The sequence below is a fragment of the Cyprinus carpio genome, chromosome B5, assembly GCF_018340385.1.
Source record: "Cyprinus carpio isolate SPL01 chromosome B5, ASM1834038v1, whole genome shotgun sequence".
Taxonomy (NCBI): Eukaryota; Metazoa; Chordata; class Actinopteri; order Cypriniformes; family Cyprinidae; genus Cyprinus; species Cyprinus carpio.
Genome location: NC_056601.1, coordinates 10,011,224 through 10,025,647, shown reverse-complemented (window position 1 = coordinate 10,025,647; position 14,424 = coordinate 10,011,224). Strand labels below are relative to the sequence as shown.

Below are 14,424 nucleotides of genomic sequence, written 5' to 3'. Positions count from 1 at the left end.
AATGGCTTTATTCTTCACACATGCATGCAAGCACACATAACTTCCTCTATCTGGTACCTTTCTGACTTTTTTCTTTACAAGTTAACAGATATTGAAATGTATGGAAGAGATTTTCTAAACTCTATTTTAGATTATTAAGAGATAATTAACAGTTTGAAGAAGGCACTAATTATCTTGTCAGAGCACTAATCAGTTTCTGTGCGCACTACCATTACCCAACAGCTCAGTTAATGACACCTGTAGTGATCAGATCACATAAACACTTTGCTCAAACAACACATGCTAAACAGCAAGCCTGTATTTATTCACATGCCTTAATGAGTAATTAATGTCTTTATGCAATATGTATGTCTCATATCATACATAATATTTTGAGGACATTTTTCTGACCCAGTTTAGAACTTTTCACTCTTGTTTACGGTAATTTATTTTCTTAAGTTTTAAAAGTTTTAAATTGCAATGGTCTGAAATGAAGTTTATTTCCACTGAATTAGGAGTAATATTATAGAAAATCTGCTGTATGACCTCTATTATTGCTATATTATTGCTGCTGTCTTCACACTTTGCAGACTCAAACTATGTTGTTGAGGTTTAAACATCTATTATTCTTTGGTCTTCGAAAACTGCTGTGTCCTGTACACCTCTTTAAGGCTGCCTCCGGACTCTGTTGTCTCAGCATACTGTATGTGAATAGGACAAGAACACGTGTCTTCATATTACACCTGCAATTTAGGCAGTGATAACACTTGCTTTGTGGTTGCCATAAATAAACCCATTCGGTTATCTTGTTTTGTTTTCAAGATAAACGATTATGTGTGTATTGAAAGTGTGTGTGTACATGAGAGACACTTTTGTCACTGGTTGGTTTGTTTGTCCTGTCTCAGGTCTCATCTGATGCCCAGGCTGAAGGAGTCGCGCTCTCACGAGTCTTTGCTCAGTCCCAGCAGTGCAGTAGAAGCTCTGGACCTCAGCATGGAGGAAGAGGTCCTTATTAAACCAGTGCATAGCTCCATCCTCGGGCAAGATTACTGCTTTGAGGTATAGACACCTCTTTCACTCGCTTTACATTATTTACATCAATAAGTTCATTGATCTGATCTCTCTCAACCCTCAGTACATGTTAATTGAAATTCAGTATTACAGTATATCACCATTCATAAGACAAAAAGCAGTTTGTCTGATTATATCGATTTCCATTTAATCGTTATCTTAATTGAACAGTCCCAAAATCGATTTTTAATGAATAATTTGAATTTTAGTGGAGAACTATTTTTCAACTAGATTTAAAAAAAAGAGAGAATGAATTACAAATTGGCTATTATAACTGAAATGTATACAAATTATTTAAAATGTAATTAAAACCAGAATCAAATCAAATGAAGAGCTTGTGGATTAAACCAGAATATAATCAAATTCAGAATCAAATCAAATTAAGGAATTTAATCAAACCCGGGAAATCAGAATTTATTCAGTTTTTTATTCAAATTCTGATCTATTTTTAATATAGCTTTGTTTATAGCTTGTGATTCATGGTCAGCACATGTATGATTGTCTATATCCAGATTTCTGAACATGTTTTTTAAATGCTGTATTTTGTACATCTTTTTGCATTTTGTAACATATTTTCTAATGACATTAAAACAGGACACAGGTTTGCTTTTGATGTAAGTGAGCTGGAAGCCGTGCGATTGTTGCAGCAAGCTGACAATTATCAGCCTTTTTTCCCAGGTGAGCACCTCCACAGGTAGTAAGTGCTTTTCCTGTCGTTCAGCCGCAGAGAGAGACAAATGGATGGAGAACCTGCGACGGGCTATCCACCCTAATAAGGTAATCTCACGTTCTGCAGAGTTGCTTTTATTCCTGCATAGGCTAAAATCATACTTGATGCAGATGCTCAGAGATATTACTGAAGAAATGGGACTCAATGCAAAGAAAAAAGAGACATCAAATAATGTTTCTGCATCTGTAAGAATGATGAAATTCTGGGCAGTTTTTTCATCTCTCTTTGATATAAGCACATGAGACGCAGGGAAGCAAAACATATGGCAGCTTTGAGCGCGCCAAGAAAAAAGATCTCATCCGACAGCTCATTTCACCAATCAATGATTAAGCAAATTAATGATTAATTAGATTGGAACTAAAATTCAAGCACAACCTTCAAGTTATATTTGCCTTCTTCACAGCTTGCCTGGGGATGTGTTTAATGTCTCCCCATCGCTCAGTCTTACATTTTAATTACTCAGTGGGTTTCTGAGGTGAACACCAGAGCCAGGCTTTACAGAGCTTTGCTGTGAACAGATGATGCTTTCAGACAGATGTTGATGCTGTAGTAGTGTGGAGATGATCATAGCTCAGGCATTAGCTGCTGCGGCAGAGGCCCATTTCTGTCTGCCTAATTAGTTCATTATCTCTGATGAGAGTGCACAATGGAGCACCTCAATACCGAGATGCGAAATCAATTGCCTTAGTGGGTGTTTATTTGTGTGGGAATATCCATGAGCACTAGAGCCCTACACAATGCCCAGTGCCTTTAGTGCAGTCATCTGCTGTTATAGAGCAATTAATCCGTGAAGTCTTAAAGTCATAGTTCACTCAAAAATGGAAGCTGTTTTACTATTTATTATGTATTTATTATTTAAGAATCTTTGTACAGTAGGGGTGTAACAGTTCTCGGTAAAAAAATTAACCCAGGTCATCACCTGGGTGTGCGAAGAGGAGAACTGAACAGCACGTTTCTGTCTATGTTTAAAATAAACTCATTTAAGCCATGCTATTTTAAACATTCAGAGCCAGAATACATCATATAAGATTTGTGTGTGCGCTCATTCAAAGCGTCTCAGAACGCACAAAAAAAAAAGAGTTCTCTTACAAGTCTTGTGCTTGAATGGTCAAATCGACAGAAAAATGGTACTGTACTGGTACTGTAAGTTGAATCTAGAGAATTAGTGTAAAGTACCCATGAATTGTCTTAAAGTGACAGCACTTTTTTAATCACTCTTTATTTAATAGCTTATGTAACTTTAATAAGGAATCATATTTAATTTATACAGTCAAATATGCAATGTGATTACTTTATACATTTCAGAATCAGAATGATCTTTATTGCCAGGTATGTTTACACATACGAGGAATTTGTTTTCGTGAAAAGCTCCGCAGTGCAACAGAATGACAGTGACAGAACAAAAACACAGATAATGAAAGAATTAAAAAATAAAAACAAAAATAAAATAATAATAATAAAAAAATAGAACAAGTAAGTAAGGAATAACAATATACAAATTGACAATTGTTTGTGCAGGTATATTACAATAGACAGTTTAGTATGTACCGGTATATTATGTACAAATTGAAATGTAGACTAAGTATGTGTGTTAGATAAATAAGTGTATGAGTGTATAAATAGTGTTGTGTGTTCCACAGTTATTGTCAAGTGTTCATGATATTTGATTACTTTATTCAATTTCTGTACCTAAAAACTAATGTTAGACCTTAAAACCTTATGTATTTATTTGTGCTGATATGTGTAATTAGATTATTTGTTTATTATTTTCCGAACCGTACCGAAACAGAAACCGAGAACTGTGAGACAAACTGAATCGTGAGTAACTTTAACTGTTACACCCCTATTATACAGCCTAGGGCTGCATGATTAATGAAAATAAAACTGGTAATAATACAGATGCTTCTGCATGTCATCACTAATTGTGGGCGGGACAGTGTGGAGGGACAAGAATTGCTGTATACCGCTGGTGAGCAAGGGCTTTAGTCTGTTCAGTTCAGTGATTCACGATGGTCTGTGGCCTCAGAAATAACTGACATTTAGTTTTATTTTGATCTCATCCTCCATTGCCTCCTAAGTTATAAGAGGAAGGAGGGATATCTATAAATTAACCTCTATTATAGTCCAACAAAAGCTTAACCTTAACTGCAGCATGATGCAGGTCAACTTTATGGCCGTTCCTCGTATATTAAACCACATGATTTCACACTGGAAAGACTATTCCATTAAAAAAGGCCAGTGAATGACATTAACTGCTGAATGATGTCACACAGTATTTACAGCACCGTCCTGCTATCTTTATGGAAAGGACATGAAGTGATCTAAAATAAAGGGCCTTTTAATTTCAAGCCAAGGGTGGGTGATCTGAAGCAGAGGGTATTTAATCACGTCATCTCTAAATCACTGACCCTGTTAGATGCCACACTGATGCGGTAATAATCGGTTACAGCCGTGACATCAGCCTAACAGTCCACTGACCTCACAATGCCCTTCCGTCTCTAGGACAACAGTCGGCGGGTTGAGAATACACTCCAGCTGTGGATCATCGAAGCTAAGGACCTTCCGGCCAAGAAAAAGTACTTCTGTGAGCTCTGCTTGGACGACGGCCTCTATGCCCGCACCACCTGCAAGCTGAAGACGGATAACGTCTTCTGGGGTGAACACTTTGAGTTCAATAACCTCCCTACGGTCCAGAACATCACCGTCCATCTCTATAGGGACTCGGACAAGAAGAAGAAAAAAGACAAGAACAACTACGTGGGGCTGGTGAGCATTCCAGCTGTGAATGTCACGAGCAGGCAGCTGGTCGAGAAATGGTACCCAGTTAGCCAACCCAATCCAGGGAAAGGAAAAACGGCTGGACCCATGGTCCGCATCAAGGCCCGGTACCAGAGCATGAACATCCTGCCCATGGAGCTCTACAAAGAGTTTGCCGAGTACACCACCAACAACTACATGCTGCTCTGCTCTGTGCTGGAGCCAGTCATCAGCGTCAAGAACAAAGAGGAGATGGCCTGCGCTCTGGTGCACATCTTACAGAGCACCGGCAAAGCAAAGGTATTGTGAAAGTCTAACAGATTTGGTCATTTAGCAAAGGGCTGTCAAACTGTGCTCCAGGAAGGTGATAGGGGGTCTACATAAAATTCTATATTAAAGAATAAAATTAAGAATATTAAAGAATTTAATAATATTAAAGAAAATAACAAGAGTATTAAATATAAAAGTTTCATTCTGCCTCTAAAGACTCAAATTTTTGTATTTTTTCCACAGTATAAATTAGGTCTTTATACATCAAAAATATATAGCTGCATTTTGTAGTTTAGGAAGGAGGTCCATTTTAAACACTGAACTAAACATATATATTATATATGTGTATATATAATTTTGTAAATTACAAATTCACCATTATTCACATGAATAATCTAAATTAAGCATATAAATGATAGATATAAAACATTATACATACATAAACTTTTATTTATGAAATATTTAGATTAGTTATTCAAGCAAATAATTAATTTAAACATTAATTTATGAATTCATATGAAATTTATATAAAATATTATGTTTATAATTTATGAATTCATATTTAAATTCATTATTTATGTGACTGTATGTTTACTTTTTGCAGTTGTTGGAAAATCAATTTTTGCCCTCCCTTTTTTTTTGAGACCGTTGTGTTTTCTCTGTGCATTTTGTTTTCATTGATGCTCTTATTGAACCTCAGAGGTCACGGTGAATCAAAAGCAATCCAATTCCAGTTTGTTATCTCTTCTGTAGTATCCCGCTGTTATTCCTTGCTGTTTGGGTTAACAAAGGGATACTACATTAAAGAGATTGTGTGTAGTTTGTATTGGATACATCTGTGAATCTTTGTATTTGTGTGTGTCGGATTTCTCATGCTGAGAGGTATTTCAGAGGGATTATCTCCCCCTGGTTCTCACAGCCTACTGCAGGATCCAGAGAGCAAAATAGCAAATCTTCCCATTATACCATAAGGGAGGTATTAATACGGCTGCTCTTATCTGTATTGGCTGCTTTTAAGTCTGTGTGGCCCTCATTGGCAGATCCAGGGTTGTTGTAAATGGTATGTTTGCAGTGACTCACAGGATGATATAAACACAAAGGCAAAATGACCTTAGATGGAGGTGGATAAGCCTCTAGTATGGCATTTAGTGAAGAGCGTGTTTAGACTGCACTAATGTCACTGTTCATTGTTTGAGGAAGAACAGGACAGACAAAAGACAATTTTGCTGGTTACTTTTTTAGAGCTGAATATTCTCATTATCATAACCTGTGTGTGGAGTCTAATTAGACAAACTGAGCATGAAACAAGATTTTCAGATAGTAAATCTACCACTATGTTTTTAATCAGGGGCCAGGCATAAGGGTAATTTCTCAAGAAACTGATCTTTTTGCTGCTTTTTTGCTTACACAGTGCAGTATTTAATCTAACATCTTGCTGTCACCCATCAAGTAGTTATTCTAGTGCCATTACCTCTAGTCATGGAGAATCAGTGAAATTAAGCGCGAAGCGGTTTTTTAATACTGCAGGGGAGGTCTTCTCTTCATTTGTTCATTTGGGGTGTCAGTGCAAATCTTAAGTTAATTGTTACTTATATAAGGTATTCAGCTTCAGCAGAGGTCGGAGGTTTTTGTTGGCATCATTTCAGCAGTACATCAGCAGTCATGGTGGATTGCTTGTGGAGAGTTTAGAGGCTCAAAGAATATATTTTATTAGTCCCTTTGCTTTCAGACTACAACATCACTTGAGAATAAAACCTTGCAACATTTAGAGCCAGATGATTTTTGGTAAATTATAGAATGAAAATACTTCAGACTGATCCCTTAGTTTAGGCTGTTGTTCATATATGATGTCATTCATTCCTGCCTTACGTTTTCCTTATGGAATCTGAGGGTTCAATGAAACAGTCAATGTTTAAATACACCAATCCCTTTATAAAGTTTAGATTAATGCTACACAGTACATGGTTTGGTGAACTTTCTACACTTTAAACTCCCATTAGTTCTTCTAGCATTTATGAATAATAGTGTGTATATATTTATAAATCCTATTCTCTCCATATTGCCCCACCATGGCTGGGTGAGGTCACATTTCTGAACACCCACATCACTGATGAATTTTAAACCAAACAATTTTAAAAGTTTAATTTTAATAAATGGGCTAATTTTTTTTTTTTTTTTTTTTTTTTTTTTGAGGGAATTCTGAAAGTTGCAGCACATGCAATTAACTCTTATCTCTAAAGATATGGGAGAATTTGATTCTTCTTAATAAGACACCTTTGAGAACCCTGATAATGACTAGTCCAGTCTTCCCACAGTCACCCAAAAGGTATCAGGGAAAAGTGTTCTGGAATAAGTCTTTGATCATTGTAAAGTTATTGAATTTTATTGAGTGAATGATCAATTTTCCTATTTTTCACACTCTGCTATAAAATATTTTTTAGAGATAAAGATATATCTGCCAGATAGTCTGTTGCTCTTGTTTAGTATAAAACTTGCTTCGCAATGATGCAACAATGTACCATTTGTGAGCAACTTGCTCTTTTGAGTCAGTTCTTTTCAATTAATTTGTCAAACTGGTTGACAAACTGGTCTAAATGATTCATTAATGAATCCTTCTCAATCAAAAGGATTTTGTAAAAACCTTCATCCAGTAATCGCAAATGAGTTGACATTTGTTGGAACTGACACAGGAATTAAATGGTCAGTTTGTAACAGTTCATATAAGCGATGCCATCCTTTATGCTAATTTTTCATTTGACTGAACGGCAGTGTAAGTTGTGAACCATCACAGTGTCATTAGAGATGGTCACTGGTCCACGAACCACTGACTGATCTGCGTCATTATCCTGTGAGTGCTGACTCTGAGATTGGCTGCTCTTTCAATTGCATTATTAAAAGTCATTAGTGTCTTTCACTGGTCAGCTGCACTTCACCTCTGTAACTACTGCATAAAGGGGGAACGGGAGGGGGAGTCTGCTATTACTAAACCAACTAGTGTTCACAGAGGGTCATCATAACCGGACAGTTGTGTCACTCATATCCTATCTGGCCCTCGTCCGCTGTCCCCTAGGTCCGGCGGGGGGGATCAGGCCTGTTAGTCTGATGCTGTTAATTACTGATCCTTAATTACTTCGCTTCTCAAAGAAACCCAGAGGGATATGGGCCGTAAAAACTGTAACATTGATGGAATCATCCAGGCTGTCCAAGGTCATTTGTTTTGAGGACAGCTGTAAAAATCCGACCTACTTGCTTTTGTTATATGAATGTGTTATTTTTCAATGTGCAGAATTAAACCAGCTGATCATATGCAGTTCAATACAGATGCCTGTTATGAGACAAAGTTGACAGTTATGCATGCTTTCTGATTTAGTGTTGCATTTGGTCCAAATGAAAAGCAGCTCCTGAGCAGAACCTGATGATAAAATAGTCATAATATACTTACATACCATATATAAAATTAGGAAACACTGAATATCACGATTTTGAAACACTTTTATTTAGTCATTAATTCCCTGTTAATTATGAGTGTTAAGACAAATGTTTTAAAAGTTAAATATAGTTTAAATTTCGGTAGTAAAAATGGCACTAAAACTGGCAGCTTTGCCATCACAGGAATAAATAAATAGCATTTTAAAATACATTAAAATAGAAAACTGTCAAGTTGTTACTGTTAAATAAATGTACAGTAGCCTTGGTGAGCAAAAGATTTCTTAACAAACTTTGAAATATTTCAGTAAAATTATGTAGTATTAGTAGTACTACTTATTGATATATTCCTTAGTGAAAATAAATATACTAAAATGTATTTAAAATACATTTATTTCATGCTAAGTATACTACAAATACATTTACATATTATGTTCTTAATAAAAATACCCTGCAATTGTACTTTTAGTATACTAAACTGGTGTATTTAAAGTCTGCTAAACTGATTTGTACTCAATGCACTTTAATTGTGCGGAAGTATTGTTGAAGTCCAAATAAAGATATACTTAAGTATATTTTACTGTGTTAAAGTGGAACTATTTCAAGTTTACTTTAGGTACACGTTATATGCAAAATATTTAAAGATCATACAATCCTCATCATTAATGACATTAAAACATATTTTAGGTTTAATATTAAGAAATGTGCATTGTGCATAAGTAGTACTCCAAATAAAGTTTAATTACAATTTTTATATTAGCAAGTCTCGAGCGATATGCCAGTAAATATGGTAATAGACTTGAACTACACTTAGTATAAAATGAACGCATTTAAAATCTATTACTTTTTTACTAGGGTTGGTATATGTACCAGTTAATGAAAATTATGTGTGAAAAACCAGTCATGGCTCCTCTAATTGAAAATAAAACACTCCTTTACAAATGAAGATATAGATTGAATATCTCCAAAATGCTAAAAAAAAAAAAAAAAAAAAAAACATCAAGATCTTTTAGCTATATTGCCTTACCCTAGTTCTGACTTAAAATGAATAGTTCACCCAAAAATTAGCATTTTGTCATCATTTATTCACCCTATCATTGTTCTAAACCTGTGTACTGAGCCTGCAGTGATGGAGTCACTGGGAAGGATAATCTGATGGAATCTTGACAACTGTTAGACTTGACGTCTCTCACTTTGGTAATGCACTCAGTCTGTTAAGCTAATGTTGCAGTACAGGCATTAGACTTTTCTATCAGTAGATACGGTCGCTGTATTCCCTTGACTGAACCTGAGGCCAGTGTGCTCGTGATGTAAAATACAGAGAAAAGATATCCCATAGAGACCACAAGCCCAAGAGGACACAATAACACTCATTTATCACTTGCTCGAGTTTCATGGGGGTGTGATTTTTATCTTATATTCTTTTTTTCTCCACCACTAAATAAAGTTTGGAAGAAGATGAAATATACAGTCAATTTGGGAGAATTCTATCTCGCTCACTTCTTCTATCTCGCTCTTCCCACAGTCATGGAAACCTGGGGAAATTTTTTTAAATTCTGACAATTGTTCTAGCAATGCTTTTGAAATATTTCATCAGCTCGATATTGTTTTTGAGGATTAACTTTCTTGCCACATTAAAATGTCAGGGCATATTTTTTTTCATCCTACTAGAGAAATTTGTGTACTTAAGTAAACATAAAGTATTTGTATGTAAGTTTACAAATGTAAATGTGAACCTGGACCACAAAACCAGTCTTAAGTCGCTGGAGTATATTTTATCAATAGCCAAAAAAAAAAAAAAAAACATTGTATGGGTCAAAATTGTTAATTTTCTTTTATGCCAAAAATCATTACGATATTAAGTAAAGATCATGTTCCATGAAGATTTTTTTGTAAATTTCCTACCTTAAATATATCAAAACTTAATTTTTGATTAATAATACGCATTGCTAAGAACTTCATTAGGACAACTTTAAAGGTGATTTTTTTTGCACCCTCAGATTCCAGATATTCAAATAATTGTATCTCAACCAAATATTGTTCTATCCTAACAAACCATACATCAATGGAAAGCTTATTTTTTCAGCTTTCATATGATATATGAATCTCAATTTCAGAAAATTGTGGTCCAGGGTCACAAATATATTTCTTTTTGTTCAAAAGTTTGGTGTCTGTAAGATTTAAAAAATGTCTTTGAAAAGGCTTTTATGCTCGGCAAGATTGCATTTGATCAAAATTATAGTAAAAACAGTAATATTGTGAAGTATTATTACAATTTAAAATAACTGTTTTCTATTTTAATATATTTTAGAATGTAATTTATTTAAGTGAAGGAGAGCCATTACTCCAGTCTTCAGTGTCACATGATCCATCAGAAATCATTCTAATATGCGATTTGTTGCTCAAGAACAGCTGCTCTACATAATATTTTTGCACACACTGATTTTAATGGTATTCTCTGATGAATTATTATCATTATATAAAGAACAGTATTTATTTGAAACAAAAATCTTTTGTACCATAAATGTCCTTTTAGTCACTATTAATCAATTTAATGCATGCTTAATACATAAAAGTATTAATTTCTTAGGGGGAAAAAAATCTTACTGACCCCAAACTTTTGAATGGTAATGTTTGGAACTACATTCTTCATAACACATTGATATATATATTGGATTGTGACAAAGCAACAGCTCGACCAGCATCTTCCATCATTAACTTAGAGACACGAGACGAGTGTCATTATCTGCATTTTCCTTCAGCACCCATATCTTTCCTCTCCTCATCCGTAACCATTTCCTTTTCTTGTTTTCTCCCCATCCTGCCTCTCCATCACCTCTCTATCTCCTTATCTTGTCTTAGACTCATGCTCTGCCATTCTCTCCCTCTCTATCTCGCTTGGCTGCACTTTAAGGCAGGCTGGCTCTGAAAGGATGTCATTTCTGGTCTGAAGCAGCACATTGCCCTGACAGCTATTACAGAAGTCGAGCTTCGCTGTAGATGTGACATCCACTTCAGCGGGCTCTCCATGCACACACACTTTAACACTTTTTCATGCATCTCAAGAGTTTGAGCTTAGTCAAGGTATTAATCTGTTTCATGATATGATGTAAATGTGATGTCACATCTGTGCCTGATTGCCCGATTTTGTATTTTAGCGCATAGAGTATGTGCTAGCTATGAGACTATATAATGTACAGTACACTTGTATGGGGGGAAAAACACTTTTGGCAGATATATAAAATTAACAGACTTTGTATTTTGGTAAATGGAGAAAAACCCTAAACCTACATATAATAACAAATAACATGAATAAAATATACACAAATAATATTAAATTAATATAAATGTAATATTAATTAGTGCTGTCAAGCGATTAATCGCATCCAAGGTTTTGTTTACATAATATATACAGTATGTGTGTACAGTGTATATTTACTATGTATATATAAATACACGCATGTATATATTTAAGAAAAATATGTCATGTATATTTAAGACATATACTTCTCTATAATATAAATTATATAAATATATGTATATGTAAATACATGTAAATATTTTCAAAATATGTGTGTATTTATATATACAGTACACACATATATATTATGTAAACAAAAACTTTTATTTTGGATGCAATCAGGATTAATCGCTTGACAGCACCAATTCTAATTATAAAATATAAAATCATTTTAAAAAACATTTAAAATGCAAAAATACTATTTAATGTGTAAATAAGTTTACAATAAACATTAACATCACATATATTTGTCTAAGAATAAATAATCAGTAAAATTTCATGATTGTGACAGCCCTAAAAAAAAATATGCTATACAAAACAGAATTAATACAAAATACAGAGTTAAATTGGTTTCTTCTCATTAAATTTAAATTGGTAAAGTGAGATAAAACCTCAAATCAGCCCTTTCGTTTCCTAGGTAGGGTGTTTTGATGATCTGCAGACTGTTTAGCAAGCATAAGAAGGTAAATGTTGAGGACATATTGTTGTATGATCCTTAAAGTGATATCTGTTTGACCCACTTTAGTCATACAGCTCAACAATCGGTCTTATCTCAGAAAGCACACTGGATAAAGCTGCCCCGCAGCCTTGCATTTCATTAGCAGAGCATTTCTATATTTTACTGAGGGTCGTGAGCGCACATAAACGCACACATCTGAACCGAACATACTCATACGCACATATTTGCACACATGCAACAGAGAAATCTCAAGGTTATAGAGTGTGGGTAGATTGAGAGCTTAATTCAGCGCTTCTGTAATATTTGACTTCTCTTTCTCTCACACATATATTACAGCATTCGCTCTCTCGCTTGACCCTCCTGCCGTCTCTCTGCTAAATAGCATCTGACCTTCTCTGACCTGTAGTTTTTGAGATGGAGAGGGAGCGAGATAACAACTAGCGTTTCAGCTTACAGCTTGGCTTCAGATCCAAAGAAAAATGTGCTGAGAGTGACACACAAGTAATGATGAAATTTGAGGAAAGGTATTCATCTTTGACATTTAATGATCGCTCCCTTTTGTTTTTCAGTAGGTCATGTTGAATTATTGTGTGTCTGACAGTGTTTAGTGCCCATTTCGAGTGTGTAGGCGAAAAAAAAAACATTCTCACATGGAACACGTGGGATTAAATGGTACCCATGCACTTTGTAAACCCACTTTGGACATTTCACATTTGCAATTAAGTAAAGCTAATTATTAATTTGTTCCATCATCCAGCACTAATGTAGAGGGATAGCAACAGATTTAACCCTATAATCTCGTTAAGATCACAGGTTAGCAGCACTACTGCATCTGTGCTTAAAATGAGTTTAATTCCTACAAAAAAATAGAACATCTTTATTAATGCTGCTTTACATTAATACATTTATGTATAACCAAGTAGGAAAGTATATAATCTGTTCATCAGCTATTAAACTAATTATTTTATTGAAATAATTAGTAATTATTAAATGAATGATCTTATCTGTATCAGTCAGAATTCCAATATCATTACATCCCTAGTAATTTAGTATTATAATAATATTGTATGTTAAGATATTTTAAAGGTGAGTAAATGATGACAATATTTTTTTTTCTTTTTCTCCCCCCCCCCCCCCCCCCCCCCATGTAAAAAAGGTATAGGATGTAGCTCTTTTGCAACAATCTCGGTTTCTCTCACTCCCCTTGTCTGTATTGTCGCTCACTCCCTCGGAATATCTTTACTGAACTGAATGAGTCATCCTGTGTCTGTAGATTAATGAGAGAATGTGTGTGTGTGTGTGTGTGTGTGTGTGTGTGTGTGTGTGTGTGTGCTAACTCTTAGTGACCTTAAGTTTTATTTAAGGGCTTTTTATAGCAAGTCTCATTCAGCTGTCCTGACACACATACATACACAGACATTCATAGATGTTAGACACAAATAATGGACTTTAAAAGGGCCCTCACTTTATTTTAGTATTATAAAAAAAAATAATAAAAAAAACTATTGAGCACACTCTTTAAGTTAAGTTTAAGTTAATTTTAACTTAAGTTAAATATTAACATAATCAATGCTCATTATTTATGGTTCCATTGAAAGATTTTAATCTATCTTTATCTATCTATCTATCTATCTATCTATCTATCTATCTATCTATCTATCTATCTATCTATCTATCTATCATTTCAGTCTTTATTCAGAGCTTATGGTATTTTCTAACACTGAACTTAACCCTGACACAAAACCTTCTGCATGTTATGTTTTCATTAAAACATTATTTAATACTGTATGTTTATTAAGCTGTTTTCCAACTGGGGGCCATTGGCTGCTTCACACAGTGTAGGTGATTTCAGGTTTTACTATCCTTGTGGGGATGTTTGGTCCAGACAGTGTAATAGGCAAAACGTCTCTTTCTCTCTCCCTCAGCTGAGCACACAAGCTGCTGTCTCAGTCAGATGCTTACTTCTTTATGAGTTTTTGCTTCCAGGGAATGCAGTGAGACCTGAGGGATTTTATCTCTTCTTTTTAATCCCTCCATCCTCGCTTTATAATTTTTTTGTGTGTGTGCTACAGTACGTATCTTTCTGTTTTCCTCTGTTCCCCTGTGCAATGGCTTTGCTTTCCTGTGCACCTGCTATTTTTACGCACCCGTTTTATTTTTATTTTTCTGCTTTCCTTTCCATTTTAGATTTATATTTATGTCTTACTGTGC

At 34.8% G+C, this 14,424-nt stretch overlaps 1 protein-coding gene across 8 annotated transcripts in view; it reads left to right on the top strand.

The window, feature by feature from the left end:
• LOC109090153 (disabled homolog 2-interacting protein-like) overlaps nucleotides 1-14,424 on the top strand; it is a 143,621-nt gene that overhangs the window by 111,894 nt on the left and 17,303 nt on the right. For all 8 annotated transcript variants that reach the window (XM_042724229.1, XM_042724228.1, XM_042724230.1 and 5 more), the window contains 3 exons: nucleotides 885-1,038; nucleotides 1,729-1,827; nucleotides 4,283-4,837. In XM_042724229.1, the coding sequence (XP_042580163.1) occupies nucleotides 885-1,038; nucleotides 1,729-1,827; nucleotides 4,283-4,837 (808 nt within the window). The remainder of the gene's footprint in view (nucleotides 1-884; nucleotides 1,039-1,728; nucleotides 1,828-4,282; nucleotides 4,838-14,424) is intronic.